This window comes from Dipodomys merriami, unplaced genomic scaffold, assembly GCF_024711535.1.
Source record: "Dipodomys merriami isolate MVZ:Mamm:240054 unplaced genomic scaffold, mDipMer1.0.p SCAF_1, whole genome shotgun sequence".
In the NCBI taxonomy this organism is placed as follows: Eukaryota; Metazoa; Chordata; class Mammalia; order Rodentia; family Heteromyidae; genus Dipodomys; species Dipodomys merriami.
Window position 1 is genome coordinate 57,327,369 of NW_027202270.1, and position 15,678 is coordinate 57,343,046.

Sequence of the window (15,678 nt, forward strand, 5' to 3'; positions counted from 1 at the left end):
TCCAAAATTCTAAGACTCTTCATTAAGATTCTTACCAGGAAAATATTTCACGTGAATACTCAGATAGGAGAGGTTTCTTCAGTAACCTTTCCATCTTGTGCTCACACTGGGCAAGATATTGGTGTATACTAGCTAGAAACTCCAGCATTCGTCCAACCTCAGGCAAAAACCTTAATCCTAGGCTGTTCTCATAGTAAAAACTACAACTCATCTGTCTTCACACACCATCACCACTCAAGGCACTGCTGAAAATGTTCACACAGGTGCTTATTTTACAACAATGGAAACCCAGAAACAGTATGCCATCACAACACTAACTGGACTTCTCTGTGATTTCAGGACAGAGTATGGTATCCAAGTTTTATTTGTCTAAACAATGCATGTTGCCTACCCCATAGAGACAGCAGCATTGGTGGTCCATTGGATGTGAGTGTGGTACTGGACTGACTTCAGTTTAGTATCATTGCTCCGGTCATGTTAGTCATGTCATTGATGACCTCACAAGGGATACCATTTATCAACATAGACAATGAGAGATATTACATAAGCACAGTCAATGGAAGTGTCTCCCATCAGAGCTATTCATTCAAGAGGTTTTGATTCCTTCATTCAGAAGTATGGGATTCCTACCCACCTTATTGTAATCTTTCAATTTGATTTGCCCAAGGTCAAGACTTATGAAAGGGGTTATTTTTATGCATTATCACAATAAGCCACTAATACTGCCAAAAAACAATTCACATGTTGCCAGTAATATTGACTCTAATAACTATCCTTTTTCAGTAATTTCATAAAGTAACTTAGGCTTAAGAAATCATTATTCTGAAAAAAAAAGAAAGAAATTCATTATTCTGACTAGGATCAAATTCTCCCATATGGTTATCTAGCTATTCAGAATGAATGAACCACTCTCATAGGTAATTCAAAAACAAAAGCATAGAATTTGTTGCACCTACCTCTCCTAAGACAATCATCATTATTTTTAGAATAACAATAGCTATTGTTTATTGAGCACTAAGTAATAGAAACCATGTTTTTAATTCCTTATATACAGTAGCTCATTTTACCATCATAACATCTAATTTCATAAAAAAGAAAGCTATGGTTCTGAGGAAGTAGGGGATTTGCCAAAAGTCACCCCCTAGTAAGAAAACCATGACTTTGTTTAGGCTCTTAGCTACTGTGTAGTATTGTCTGCTTTTGGTCTCAAGACAACATCTCCACAAGAACAATACCCCATTTTGCTATCATGCCTAAAAAAAGATCCTTTTATCAAACAATCCCCCAGTGTGCAGTCTTCAGAGTTCAGATTTCTCTTAATAGAACACAAACAAGATTACATTAAAGTCCTCAGCACAACCATGTTCATAACAGCACTATTCACAATAGCTAAGACATGGAATCAGCCCAGATGCCCTTCAATAGATGAATGAGATCAAGAAAATGTGGTATGTATACACAATGGAATTTTACCCATCCATTAGAATATTATTCCATTCATAAAGAAATGGATTGGAAAAAATGATTAAGTGAAATAAGCCAGTCCCAGAGAAACAAAGGTTGTATAGTTTCCTTCATTTGTGGTAGATAAAATGTACCAATAAATCTATATGTAAACACATTAGGTGATTACAAATGAATTAACTGAAGTATAATACTATTTCTCTCTACAGAGAGCTCAAATAGTATTTTTTTTAAGACAGACTAGGTCAAAGCCCAACTCAGAACCAAAAAATGGGTATGTGCAAGATGAGGATATAGGCCCAAGGGAAGAGGTGCAAATCAATAAAGGAGGAGAGAGGGTAAAATTCATTCTATATACACAAAATTAAGAAAAGAAACAAAAGGGTTGGATCTAAGGAGGAGTGAAAATGTTGAAGAGGGTAAACTGAACAAAATGTATTGTTTTCATAAACTACTTTGCTAAAGTTAAGGCTGGGGATTTGGCTCAGTGGTAGAGTGCATGAAGCCCTGGGTTCGATTCCTCATTACCACATAAACAGAAAAAGCCAGAAGTGGCGCTGTGGCTTAAGTGGTAGAATGTTAGCCTTGAGCAAAAGAAGCTCAGGCACAGTGCCCAGGTGCTGAGTTCAAGCCCCAGGACTGGAATAAATAAATAAATCCTGTGGCAGAGTATCTACCAGCAATCTTCTACCAGATTAAAATACAGGCCTTGTTTTCAAAATCAAATAAATATAAACTATGTTGAGGACCTGTACATTTTTACATTTCTTTCTAAGGAAATAAAAGAAAGAAGTTTTCATACTAGTTACAAAGAGGGAAAAATGATTTCCCTCTAAGCAATCACTGCTACTAGGAAGTTAGCAAGGCAGGGGACCAGACAAGTCTCCACCTTTGCAGTTAAAAGTGTGGGAAAACTACAGGGAGAAAATAATCCAGAGATAAAATTAACTTAGCACAGCTCAAGGTCCATGCTTTACAGCCTATTAAATCACATGCACACTGAGAGGACTGGCTCTGGTGCTGGCAGAGACCAACCCTAATTCTGCCAGGGAGAATTCTAGTTCAAGTAGCAAAGCCTAAACAGAATGGTGCTCACCTAAATATATCTGGGGTCTTCTCAACTACCACAAAGAGTGTTTATAATCCACATTAAAGCCTGACTGGGAAGGATGTTGTCAGCAAGGTTCTATATTATTGTACAACCGAGAGATTAAGTCTGACTGAATGTAAGAATGTAAAAAATCTTTAAAGAAGCCCAGGTATTTGAGAAGGATTTTTTTTGTTTTTGAGGGGAAGGGGTTGGTTTTCTGAGACAAAGTCTCCCTGTATATTCCAAGCTTTTCTTAAATTAGTTATCCTCCTGACTCAGCCTCCCCAGAAGAGGCAATATAGGTGTGCCTGGTGAGAGAAAGCCAAAGGAAAGGAAAAGATATAAAGGAGAATACGCAGAGAACGTCTGCATAAAGAACAATTATTTAAAGAAGAGAGTGGAACTCAACAGTAGTGTTCCATAGTAATTCCACAGGAGTCATCCGGCTTGGCTGATAATGAAGCTTAAGAAAGAAGGCCTGTGTGAAAGAGAGAAAGCCTCTGCATGTATGATAAAGATATCTTGACGCTATTGTTTTTAGCAACAGGAAGTTAAATGAGAGTTCCCACATGAGAGGACATAAGCCAGGTCTAAGACAGATTTGAAAAATGCAAATACAGAATCAATGCTTTGCAGAAATCTCTAGTGACAGCAATCAACTAGAGACTCTTACAGGACCTGACAAGGGCTCATAAAGAGAAGCAGACAGAGACAGAACACCTTATAAAAGGTGTGAGCCTGGACAGCTAGGCTGTCCCTATTCAGATGGAGAAAGAGAAGAAGGTTTGAGGGACATAAAAGGCTCATCTTGGCATTAGGGAAATTTGAGATCTTGACAGAAAACTTACTGATAGAAACACCAAGTGGACTATTTGAGTTTAAAGCTCACCACCATAATCACACATAAAGGTGTGGCTTGAGAGACTTCAGCCTAGAACTGACAGTTCTCACTGTACACAGTAAAATAAGCATGATTGCTAGCAAACAAACTAGACTTGCCACTTGTCAAGCTCTGCCTACCCATGAGTATGTTGATTGCTACAACTTCTGGCTAAACTGAGTTTTTTTTTCTTTGATTCCTAATGACAATTTTTCTTTTAAGTGTCTTTGAGTAGTTGTGCAAAGGGGTCTCAATTCAGCCTATCAATATAAATGATGAGCACAATGCATCTTGATCAATATCACTCCTTCTATCATTTTTCCCTCTTCAGTTCCAACCCTACCAATCCCCTCAAGTTATCTGGTTATTTTCATATATGTACATGAAATATTATGACTGTATCTGCCCATCCTTCCTCTCTCCACTCATCTACTCCACCTCCCCCTGACTTCATTCCTTCTGACAAAACATATTTCGGTATCCTGATATTCACATGAACAGTACAGTTGTTGTTCAAAGGAGTTGGGCTCTTGGAATCTTCCCCTGAATAAACCATACTTTAGTCATGTTCAACTGCAGTCTTAGCTATCATTTGGGAATTGTCTTTGTGCACAGTTAGAGTCACAATGACAATAACTTCTCAGATTTATTCTATATACATAACCACTTACCCCTGTCTCCTCCGATTCAAAGGAAAGGCTGTCTCTGGGCTGATTTATACATTTGAATAACTTTACCAAATACTTTTTTTATTCCTGGGGCTTGAACTGCAAGCCTGGGCACTGTCTCTGAGCATTTTGTGCTCAGGACTAGTGAGTGCTCTACCACTTGAGCCACAGATCCACATCCTGTAGCGAGAATCACAGGTGTCAGCCATCAATGTCCAGTTCCAAATGCTTTTAAAAACAAGTCAACCACCTACTGAAAAATTCAGAATGTCTCATCAGAAACAATGAGCAGGCAAACTTATTTGAGAAAACTATCTAGCTACAAAACTCAAGTTCCTCTCTTCCTCTTTCAGTGTCATCTTTCTTCTCCTATCAGCCTTCCCTTATGAAGATGTTATTCAGTTATTCAAAGGAAGTGTTCCTTCAGTGAGACACTGCAGGAAACTAACAACCAAATAAAAATGAAGAGGGGAAAACTGGCATAAGTAAAATTTCATGCAAGCTGGGAGACATGGCTCATGAGTATCTATAATCCCCAAATCCTAGATACTTGGGATTGTAAGGATGGTGGTCCAATGTCATCAGGAACTAAACATTAGCTAGCCTCCATCTCAATCAATAATCAAGGAATGATGACATGTACCTATCATCCCAGATACACAGAGACAAAAGTAAGATGATCGCCAGTCAGAGCATAAAACACGAAAAGATCTCGAATATAACTTAAAGCCAAAAGGGCCAGAGAAGTGGCTCAAGTAATAGAACACTTGCCTACAAAGTGCAAGGTCCCCAGTACTGCCAAATATATGCATATGTCTTTCCATGCAAATGGGAGAAGTCCGGAGTATGTTCAAGTTTACAACACTATCCTATACTTCTGGCCTCCTTTGCAGAAATTCCAATACCAGATTTTTCCAGTCTCCATACTTGCTATTAACTGAAGAGAATAGAATGGAACCTCTCAGGCCAGCTGTTGGTGGCTCATTCCTATAATTCTAGCTACTCAGGAGGCTGAGATCTGAGGATTATTGTTTGAAGAAAGGCTATGAGATTTTTATCTCAAATTAACTACCAAAAAAGCTGGAAGTAGAGCTGTGGCTCTAGTGATAGCAGTAGCATGCCAGCCTTAACAAAAAAAAAAAAAAAAAAAGTTCAGGGGCAATATGAAACATCTCAGGATTTTGATCCTTTCCCCCATTTCTTGTATGTGTGATTGAAGGAAGAAAGGGTATGATGCAAAGATCATTTTCAGAATAGTAATTTAATCACTAGCCTTGTAGTCCTTGGGAAATGGGTTCTCTAGCATTATGTAAGTTCTTCCCTGCTCTTCTTGTGGTAACTAGAAGATCCCAGAAGTACAAGACAATCCAAACATGAAATAAAATCCCAGAATATACCCTAGCAGTAACAGGGGCTACAACACTAAGCCCTTTACAAATGAAGCATGTAAGCAGGACCAAGGATAGCACCAAGTGCCTCACACTTCAGATGTGCAGCAACCCCACTCGGGAAAAGAGCATGGAAATCTCCTGTCTTTATTTCCTCATGTCCCACTGTCACACTCAAGAGAGGCACAACTCGTGAGGTCAAGCCAAATGGCTGCCCCATATAAATCCAGTGATTTTTAAGAGATAAGAACATGAACTTTATCAAATAAAAGTGTAGGGCTTCCTTCAGAAGAAATATTACCTAATAAATAACCTATAATCATGGAACTTGAGAACAAGCCTATAGTAAGACACAAGAAGACAAAGTGAGCTCAAAGCATCTTCCTACCCCACAACCTATTATTAAACATGTCTGTATCTTACTTGTACATTAATATGTTGAACTGAAACTCCTTTACATTCAAAAAAGCTCCAGAAGTGGATCTGTGGCTCAAGTGGTAGCACACCAACCTTGAACACAAAAGCTGGAGGGCAGTACCCAGGCCCTTTTATGGTGCCTCAGTACAAGCATAAAAAATAGTAATTTAAAAAAGAGATAACAAAACATTGAGAAATAAAAAAGAAAGCAATAGTAAAATAAATAAATAAATAAATATGTCAAAATCTCTGGGTATTTTGAAAGAGACACATTTTAACAAACAAGCCCTTTTTTTAACTGCAATTAATATGATAGCATATGCTTCATTCAAGTCCCCATCAAGAAGTATTTCATGGTTTAGATGCATCAAACACACATTGCTACCATGATTACAACACAGACAGGTAACAATCAAAATCACATCCTCTTTCCCTAGAGTTCACACTATAGTAAAGACAATGCTCAATTCTGCCTCAGCCCCACAAACAAACAAAACAAAAGCACTTCCACACGCATTTTAATAGCAGTCCTTCATTCCTACAGATCACAGGGAGAGCCTCCAGCATACCTTTTGAAGGTTGTCAGACATAAAGGAACAAAACAGTAAAATCAGAGGCACAGCAGCCTGCTCTCTGCAAAGGGAAGAGTCCTTGTCTATAAACTAAAAATGAATCATTCTTTTTGGTTTTTTTGCTTAAGACATCTTTCTAAAAGGTTTAGGCCCAGACCAGGTAGGAAACAGTCACAAAGTATTCATAAACAATGATCCCAACGGAAAGAAGAGAATGTAGCAAGTCCTGAGAAATAGCAGACAGCCATCTTCAGTCATATTTGTGTGTATACATGTATGTGTGTATACAAGAATATGTGTATATTTATACATATATGAAAGCACCACAAAACAATGACAACCCGAAATTTTAAAGGCTCTATATATACTGAACAAGATATGAAAAATCAAGGGTTTTAGAAGGCACTGAAAAATGTTCTGTCGTATAATACAAGATACATGAAAAGACAAACAAAGTCAGCAGAAAAGCTAGAAACGTATTGTATTCTGATTCTAGATGCACACATGGTTGGGTTGTGACCCTTAAGAAAACTGAAGTGTACACTCCTGTGAAGCTGGCACAGCCTCAAACCCCTGGCTTTATCCCTGACTCCCACACCCACCCTGCCAGGCTGCTTCAGGGAAGGGCATGTTCTTCTATATTCAGTCCAATTCCCCAGTCCGTGCCAGAAGGGCCCAGGCCAAATGATAGAAAAGGTCTTGACAAAGGGACATTAAAAGAGGAAACAAGAGGGACAAAAATCAGAAAACAAAGTGAAAGAAAACTAACATCAAGTATTTGTACTGATTCACACTGTTTCAAGCCAGAAAGTACTTTGGAAAAGTTTCCTAATAGTCTTTCTGGGGTACCTTCAGGTCAATCACATCATTTTAGGATGGAGGAGAGAGAGGAGAGGAGAAAAGTGAGAAAAGAAGAGAGGGAGAGGAAGAGGGAGGGAGGATGAATGAACAGCATTGAATAGCATTTTAGAAGCAAACCTACAGTTAGGAATAACAGAAAGAGGCTGGTTCAGGACAGCTTTTCAGTCCCAAAGGAGAGCAGCTGTCCAGGAGTTCAACAGGAGGCATGTTGTTGGGTACAGAGTTCAAACCGGAGTTCCAACAGTGTAACAGGGGAAATAAGGTCAATAACTGAAATGAGCCAAGTAAAGTCTATTTATGGGGGGAAAAGTCTCAAACCTAACATAAAGCTCTTCAATATGCAATTTTTGTTTGTTTTAACTTAATATACAATTTTATAACCATTAACCAAGTATTTATTTCAAAAATCCTCTATAATGAAAATATATTAAAAGGGAGGGTGCTTACACAGATGTTTACAGTCTCGTGGTCATTTATTATTTAAGGTCCAATTTTATATATATGGTGTTTTCAAGGAAACTCTCATATTATATTCTTGTATTTCTGCCATTTCTAAAATGCACACAAAAATAAAGTCACAAATCTCACTTGGTTTCCTTATTTTCATGAGGTTCCTTATGAGATTACCAGAAAGGAAAGAAACCTACCTCTGCTAATAGCAAATTATATCCAGTCAGAGCCAGTGATCCTAGTTTAATTCACAACAGAATGATTTGTTGTATTTGCCTTTCAGAATTTATATAAATCATAAAGAACTACAGTTATTGCACATATGTACATTTACGTTCCACTTTAAATTTATTTTAAAATCAAAATATACACTATCATTAAAGATAAAAGATTTCTCCTTAATGACACACAATTTGTTAATCTTATGTTAAAATATAAAAAAATATAAAATTGAACTATTTCTCCCTCCTTTTTTGTTAGCTATTGCGGTTTGAACTCAGCATCTCATACTTGATAGGCAAGTGCTTCCACTTGAACCACACACTCAAACATTTTTGCCTTTAGTTATTGTCCAGATAGTGTTTTGGTCCTGACAAATCTCAGACCATAGTCCTCCTCCCTACCCTTCCCTGTACCTGGGATTACAGACCTGAACTAACATACCCAGCTTATGTATTGAAATAGAGGTCGCTTCTGCCCAGGCTGGTCTCAAACAGCAATCCTCCTGATCTCTGCTTCCTAAGTAACTAGGATTATAGGTGTGAGTCACTGTGCCCTCATGAAGCCTCTTTTGTTTGTCATATGAAATTTAGGGTAACCCTGAGAAGCCTAAATTAAAATGACCCTCACAAATGAAAAGCAGGGACATTCTTTCCCATTGCTTGTAAAATCACAAGTCAGATTGAGAAACTCAGTGGATGAAAAGGGAAGTAGGAAATTACACAAACTGGCATTTACATATCAACTAATAAGAAATAGTTCATTAAAGTAGAGTTGATACCCAAAAATGAACAATTCTGCCTTAAGAAAGATGCTATCAAAGAATCAGACAAAGTTATTCCTGTTTTCTTTCATTATTCTGCCCTTTTTTAACCTGTTACTAGATTAAGCAAGGAGCCAACATTCTTCTAAAAGCACAAACCTGTTTTCATAATTCACGTGCAGTTAGGAAATCCATTTTAGTAATTAGGAAAAAATTCTTTTTTTGATATATACTATATGCTGGACGACAAAATATGAAACATCTATTTTCACAGTACAATCCATCAAGCCCTTTATCCAGATGCATTAAAACTATAACAAAGCCTTATGAAGTACCAACAATCATGACTACTGAACATACATTCCAAATGTTTCACAAGAAAACAAAGTCTAGGCATGAGGCTATGGCTAAGAAAACAAAGTGGGCCTCATCATATAAATAAATGCATTTTTAAAGACTTAAATCTTCTCAACTAGTATAAAGTCATTGTATATCAAGTGAAAAGATTTTACATAGGAGTGATAATGAATTTTAACCCTATAATTCTAGGGTGGGGAAATTATTCTTGCTAAGGGCCTTTGGGATATTTTTAACATCATTCGCAGGCCATACAAAATTCTCAGTACAGGTAGATGGCACATATTTCTGGCCCATCATGTACCAAGTGATTTTACATGTCTTACATGGCCTGCAGGCTAGATATTCCCTATTCCTACATAATCCAAAGAAATGCATCATAAGAAAAATGAAATCAAATAACATATTCACAGAACACAAAATGTGGTATCTTGGATCACGTTTCTACTTATTTAGGTCTTCATGAAATACACTACTATGAATTTGGAAAGACTGTCTCCTGAATGTAAGCATTTTCCTTTCAAAGTAAAAAGCCTTAAGGAAGTTGGGCATATTAGCGAACATCTGTGATTCTAGCCTATAATAAATATATTTAGGAGGTGGAGGCAGGAGAATTTTGAATTCAAAGCCAGTGTGGGCCACACAGAGAGCTCATGAGTCAATAAATAATGTCAATGGACTCTCTTAGCTTTCACTTATTATTTCTAATCAATGAACAAGGAAATCGTGCCAATTTTTTCAAAAGTTCTAGTTTTAATGGCATTATACATTTAATACAAATATGCCAATTATAGCTTAGTATAATTAGAAGTGTGTTTTAGGGCTAGGTATGGTGGTGCAAACTTGCAATCTCACCAGTCAGGAGGCAAAAGCAAGTAGATGAGACATTTAAGCCTAGCCCAGACTATGTGCATAGTGATACACTAGCCAAAAAAAAAAAAAAAAAGAAAAGAAATGTTTGCTTCTGAAACCCTGAGTTCATTAAAATATGGGTTGTGATACCTAGTCACAGTGCAAGAATTTCAGTTAAATTTATTTACACTAAAAACATTATTTCTAAGAGGAACACTAGGCGCAATGCTCATATGTGTTTGATCACCTAAATAATAGTCATCAAAATGAACTCTACTCCAAGAAATTGAAACAAGAGGATTTTTTCTGTGTTGCTGTTTTTTGTTTTCTTTTCTTTTTGTCTTTTTTTGTTCATTTTTCTGTCTTTAGGAGGGTAAGGGAGAAGATACATAAATGGAGGGACAAAGAGTAAACAAATGCAGCAGTGATACTCACTAGACCCTATGAAAATGGACTATGTGAATTGAGAAAAAACCTGGGAGAGATTAAGGGAAGGGGTGCAATGTCCAAAAGGAAATGTGCTCTTTACTGGACTTATGTAACTGTAACCCCTCTGTACATCACCTTTATCATAACAATAAAACAATTTAAAAAAAAAACAATCCTTCTAAGTTGAACACAGCTCTACTATAAACAACACTATACTAATAATTAATGCATAAGCCATGACTAATAGATAAAGCAAGCCAAATGGGAAAACCAGTTATTCTGCTCTCTGGAAATAGAGACTATCTCCAGGAAGTGAAGGTAACTACATTTTACAATCCGTACTTCCCTAACACACACATACACACACACACACACACACACACACACACACACACACACACACACACACACACACACACACACACACAGCCTACTGAAATTTATACTTATAGTCACTCCTCTATACATCTAAGAATCCACATATACATATCCAGGTATATAATTTATACGTGGAATGCACATCTCCAAAGACATTTTGAGATGTATGAGCCAACATTATCATATACTGTGTTATTTTGCTAAGACATCACACTTCCTTAAAGCATCTGACCCTGAAGGAATAAGTATCAGAAAACAGGAGCGATATTGAAGGAGCTCATATTGCTAACAATGATCCTATTTAAAAGTATGTGAAAATAAAGTAGCATTTTTTAAATCTTCCATCCCCCTTACCCTCCCTGAAAGCACCAAAAAAAGTCTGTTTTCCATCACCAATGCAAAAGTAGTAAACAATCATCTGGGCTAGACGTGTTGATCATAAGGCTTATTCTACCCCACTGGAATAAGGCATCCTCTCCAAACCTCTCATTTTTAGATTTGTCTTTTCTTCTGTAGAAGGACTGGCACACCTCCTCTATGGAAAGCATTATTCAAGTTCCAGTCTCTAAATGTGTAGTCCCTGTGCCTGAGGTGCTATGCTCCAACCTGAAGCAACTAACAACAGCTCACAGCCCTAGATGCACATACCAAAAAGAGAAGATGCATACGCAATAATCAATGTTCTATCACTGTCATTTGTTTTTAAAAATACCATACTAAAAACTAAAATCACCAAGAAAGTAATCTAGTAGAAACAATTAGGAAGACTCTACCTGTTAATTCTTTCACTAGCTGGTTTTGCAATTTCCAACAGCTTGAACTTGCTAATTCTCCAACTATCAATGTGGTAGCTTTAAAAATCTCCACAGTGATTTAAACTTTACATTTTCATTATTTTCATGTTTTATGATGTTTTTCCATTCAATTGGTAGAGCGGTGGTGCCGCCATTTGACTTTTAAATGTTCCTCCAGGTCATATGCAAAAGCAGTCATCACCAGCCTGCAGCACAATTGAGAGAGGATGGAAGTTTTTAGAAGAGCACTAGTAGAAGGAAGTTAGGTAATTAGGAGTGCTCCCTTGAAGAGATTATTAAGCCACCATGACGTGAAAAGGTTTCCTCTGTTAGCTACTTCCAAGACAGTCTGCTCTAAAGCAACAGGGCCAAGCGAACATGGACTGAAACTCAGTGAAAACACACCTTCTTTTCCTCTACTTGATTGCGTCAGGTATTTTGTCACAAACATGGAATGCTGGCGAACATTGGTGATGATCTCTCATGTCATTAGTTAATACTTTTGATAGTTAAGGTTTATGTTCATTCTCTTATTCTGTACCAGGTACTGAACATACAACTGAGAACAAACACACAAATCCTGTCTTCTAAGAGTTTACGTTTCAGTGGAGTTCACAACTAAAGAGAAAGTGAGTTTGATTAAAGTATTTCAGAAAGTGCTATCTCATTTTGTCTTCTTAAATAGAGAACATTACATTAACCACGAATTGGATTATTGATGATTTAAGACCCATACATACATACCTACTTGCTATGCTAGGTGATGCTCTCAGGAACTACAGAATATTTGTCTCAATATCATAGGATCCTACCATTACATGGCCCCTGGTTGCAGACTGTTACCTCAGAATGCTCCCTCTATCTGCTTTATAAAGTTACTCTATTGCTTCCTAACTAGCAGACTGATAATTTCCTAAGCAGATCTTTGAGCTTTCCAATTAACTTCTCATTTACCATGTGATGAGAAATACAAATGCCAAATTGGTACAATTGAAGCTAGTTATCAACTAAAAATAAAAATCTCCAGGCAATGAAATGTTGCTACTTTGCCAGGATTGGTGAGGCATGATTAGAATCCTAGCACTCAGGCAGCAGAGGCTAGAAGATTAGCCTGGGCTACACAGTAAATCCTAAACCAATATGGGTGACATAGTGAGACCCTGGACCACAAAGCCAAACAGCAAAACAAAGAAACAAAAATGGAACCACTTTATTCAGACTTTTTACTTGTTCTTGTTCTTCCTATCTAGTCCCTCTTCCTTCTTTTGTTGTAAGGTAGAAGAATTGGCTAGATCTAAATAACTTATGGGGGGCTGGGAAGGTGGCTCAGTGGTAGAGTGCTTGCCTTGCATGCCTGAGGCCCTGGGTTCGATTCCCCAGCACCACATAAGCAATAAGAAAAAAGCCAGAAGTGGTGCTATGGCTCAAGGGCTAGAGCGCTAGCCTTGAGCTGAAGAGCTGAGGGACAGCACCCAGGCCCAGAGTTCAGGCCCCATGACGGGACCCAATAAATAAATAAATAAATAAATAAATAACTTGTGGATATTGCTGCAATTCAAGGTATGAATGAAACTATTGAAGGCTTTTACAAAGGTCAAAGAAATTAAACCAGATATATAGTCTAGGATTTCAAAAAAAAATTCTGCTTTGTCTAAAAAACACATTTCACAAATATCTCTGCGTGGGGGTTGGGAATGTGGCTTAGTGGTAGAGTGTTTGCCTAGCATGAATGAACCACATGAATAGAAAAAGCCAGAGGTGGCGCTGTGGTTCAAGTGGTAGAGTGCTAGCCTTAAGCAAAAGAATCTCAAGCACAGTGCCCAGGCCCTGAGTTCAAGCCCTAAGACTGGGGGGGGGGGGGGGGGGGGGGAAGAAAAAAAATATATATATATATACACACATATTCTACAAACAATTAGAACATTTTCCCATATTCTACTGGATTAAAAAAAAAAGAAGTTGGGCTGGGAAGGTGGCTCAGTGGTAGAGCACTTGCCTTGCATCTCGAGGCCCTGGGTTCGATTCTTCAGCACCACATAAGCAAAAAGAATAAAAGCTGGAAGTGGCGCTGTGGCTCAAGTGGTAGAGCACTAGCCTTGAGCTGAAGAGCTGAGAGACAGCGCCCAGGCCCAGAGTTCAGGCTCCACGACTGGACCCAAAAAAAAAAAAAAAAAAAAAGTTTACAAATAAATGGACCAAAGATATCAGTCTGATAGTACTCTTTTTTTTTCCTTTTTTTTTTTTTTTTTACTCAGTCATGGGGCCTGAACTCTGGGCCTGAGCACTGTCCTTCAGCTGTTCTGATCAAGGCTAGCACTCTACCACTTGAAACAAAGCACCACTTCTGGCTATTTCTGCTTATGTGGTACTGAGGACTCGAACTCAGGGCCTCATGCATGCAAGGAAAGCACTCTACCATTGAGCCACATTCCCATCCACCTCTGATAGTACTCTTAAAAGACAAAAATCCTTTGTTGAAAACTACCTTATTTATTTATTTATTTTATTTTGTCAGTTCTGGAGCTTAGACTCAGAGCCTGGGCACTGTCCCTGAGCTTCTTTTGCTCATGGCTAGCACTCTACCACTTGAGCCACAGCGCCACTTCTGGCTTTTTCTGTGTATGAGATACTGAGGAATTGAATCCAGGGCTTCACGCATGCAAGGCAAGCATTCTACCACTAATCCACATTCCCAGCCAAAACTCCCTTATTTAAAAAATTAAACAACAACATTATTTACGAAGAAAAATTTAAAATTATACCTTGCAAGAAAATAACCAAGGCACCTAAGATCCTATCTCAAAGGGAGGCAGGCAGGAAGGGAAGGGAAGGGAAGGGAAGAAGGAAGGATAGGGTAGGGTAGGGTAGGGTAGCATAGGGAAGGGAAGGGAAGAGAAGGGAAGGGAAGGGGAAGGTTTATTGATGGGATAGAGCTAGGATATCACCAAGTTTTAATCACACAGTGATCCTGTGGAATTTATGTTTCAAAAGAAAGAAGAAGCATTGGTAGAGCACGCTTGAAGCCCTGGGTCCAATTCCCAGCACTGCCAAAACAAAACAAAAACAACACTAAATGCAATTCTTGCTTTTTATTCACAAGTAAAGGGAAGTTGGGGGGAAAGTGCTAATGAAGAGAGAGAGAGTGAACAGATGACTTGAGAAAATAGTAAACAAACAAATCAATCATAAATAGACTCTACAACAGAGGAAACAATACTTGGGAGATAATCTGAATATAAATACTTATTGACAGACAACTCTATGCCATTCACGCTGAACAGCCGGTAATAGAGAGGGTCAACTGAAAAAGCCACTCAGTCCGGAAAGAGGAAGCCATTTCTGCATTTCTATTCTCCCTGGGACTGGATAACTCAGGCCCCACACTTGCATTGTTCATAAACTTGAACTGTTTCTGGACCGATACTGGATAAGCATCTGAGGTCATATCTCCATAGGTTTTACACTCAAGATATCCCCCATGAACTTCAGTCTGGGAAGTTAAGAAAGCTAGGAGAAACACATTGATGCAATTGATAGATTTAATAGGTGATAAATTATAGTTGTTTATGGGTTCGAATGTTGAGTATGCCTGGCCTATTCTCATTTTAGTTCATAATTTTCCCCCTGTTGGAGACTGAAGAGCAAAAGTCAATTGACTGAGTCTTGCTGTTGCACTGGAAATAAGAGGGCCACTCATTTCAATTCCAGCCCAAGAAACACTCTGGCTGAGTGGATACAATTCACCAGACTCCAGTGGTGACTAGGCTTATAATGTTGTCAGTCAAATCACACAGCTGGTGGAAATCAGCAGAGCACACTAGCAATTTAGCCTCAACTGCTGCTCCTCAACCAGAAATTTGGAGATCGTGTTAAGAGAAACTCCAAGTTAATCGAACAGGGCCCATCTTTTGAGCCCCTGTTCTGACCATACGGCCGTCAGAAAGCAAGTGACTGGAAAAATGCTGTTTCTAATAGGACTCAGGTCAAAATTCCCCATTGCAATAACCAGTTCTCCATCCTAAGTGACCTTCAGGCCTGACCTCACCCTGTGCACTTCTACCTACTCCCTGGGCCATTCGCCTGGCAGCTGCCAACA

The 15,678-nt window shown here is 38.4% G+C and overlaps 1 protein-coding gene across 5 annotated transcripts in view; it reads right to left on the reverse strand.

Moving 5' to 3' along the window:
• Positions 1–15,678, reverse strand: part of Gpd2 (glycerol-3-phosphate dehydrogenase 2) — a 161,120-nt gene that overhangs the window by 111,584 nt on the left and 33,858 nt on the right. The window contains exon 1 of one of the 5 annotated variants that reach the window (XM_070022954.1): positions 11,562–11,580. The exons of 2 other annotated variants lie outside the window; for them this stretch is intronic. Coding sequence is in view for 1 of the 3 variants with exons in the window: in XM_070022962.1 (XP_069879063.1) it covers positions 392–421 (30 nt within the window). In the remaining 2 variants the exon portion in view is untranslated. Of the gene's footprint in view, positions 1–391; positions 475–11,561; positions 11,581–15,678 lie in introns of those variants that run through there. 2 more of the 5 variants (XM_070022948.1, XM_070022962.1) reach the window with 2 other exon arrangements.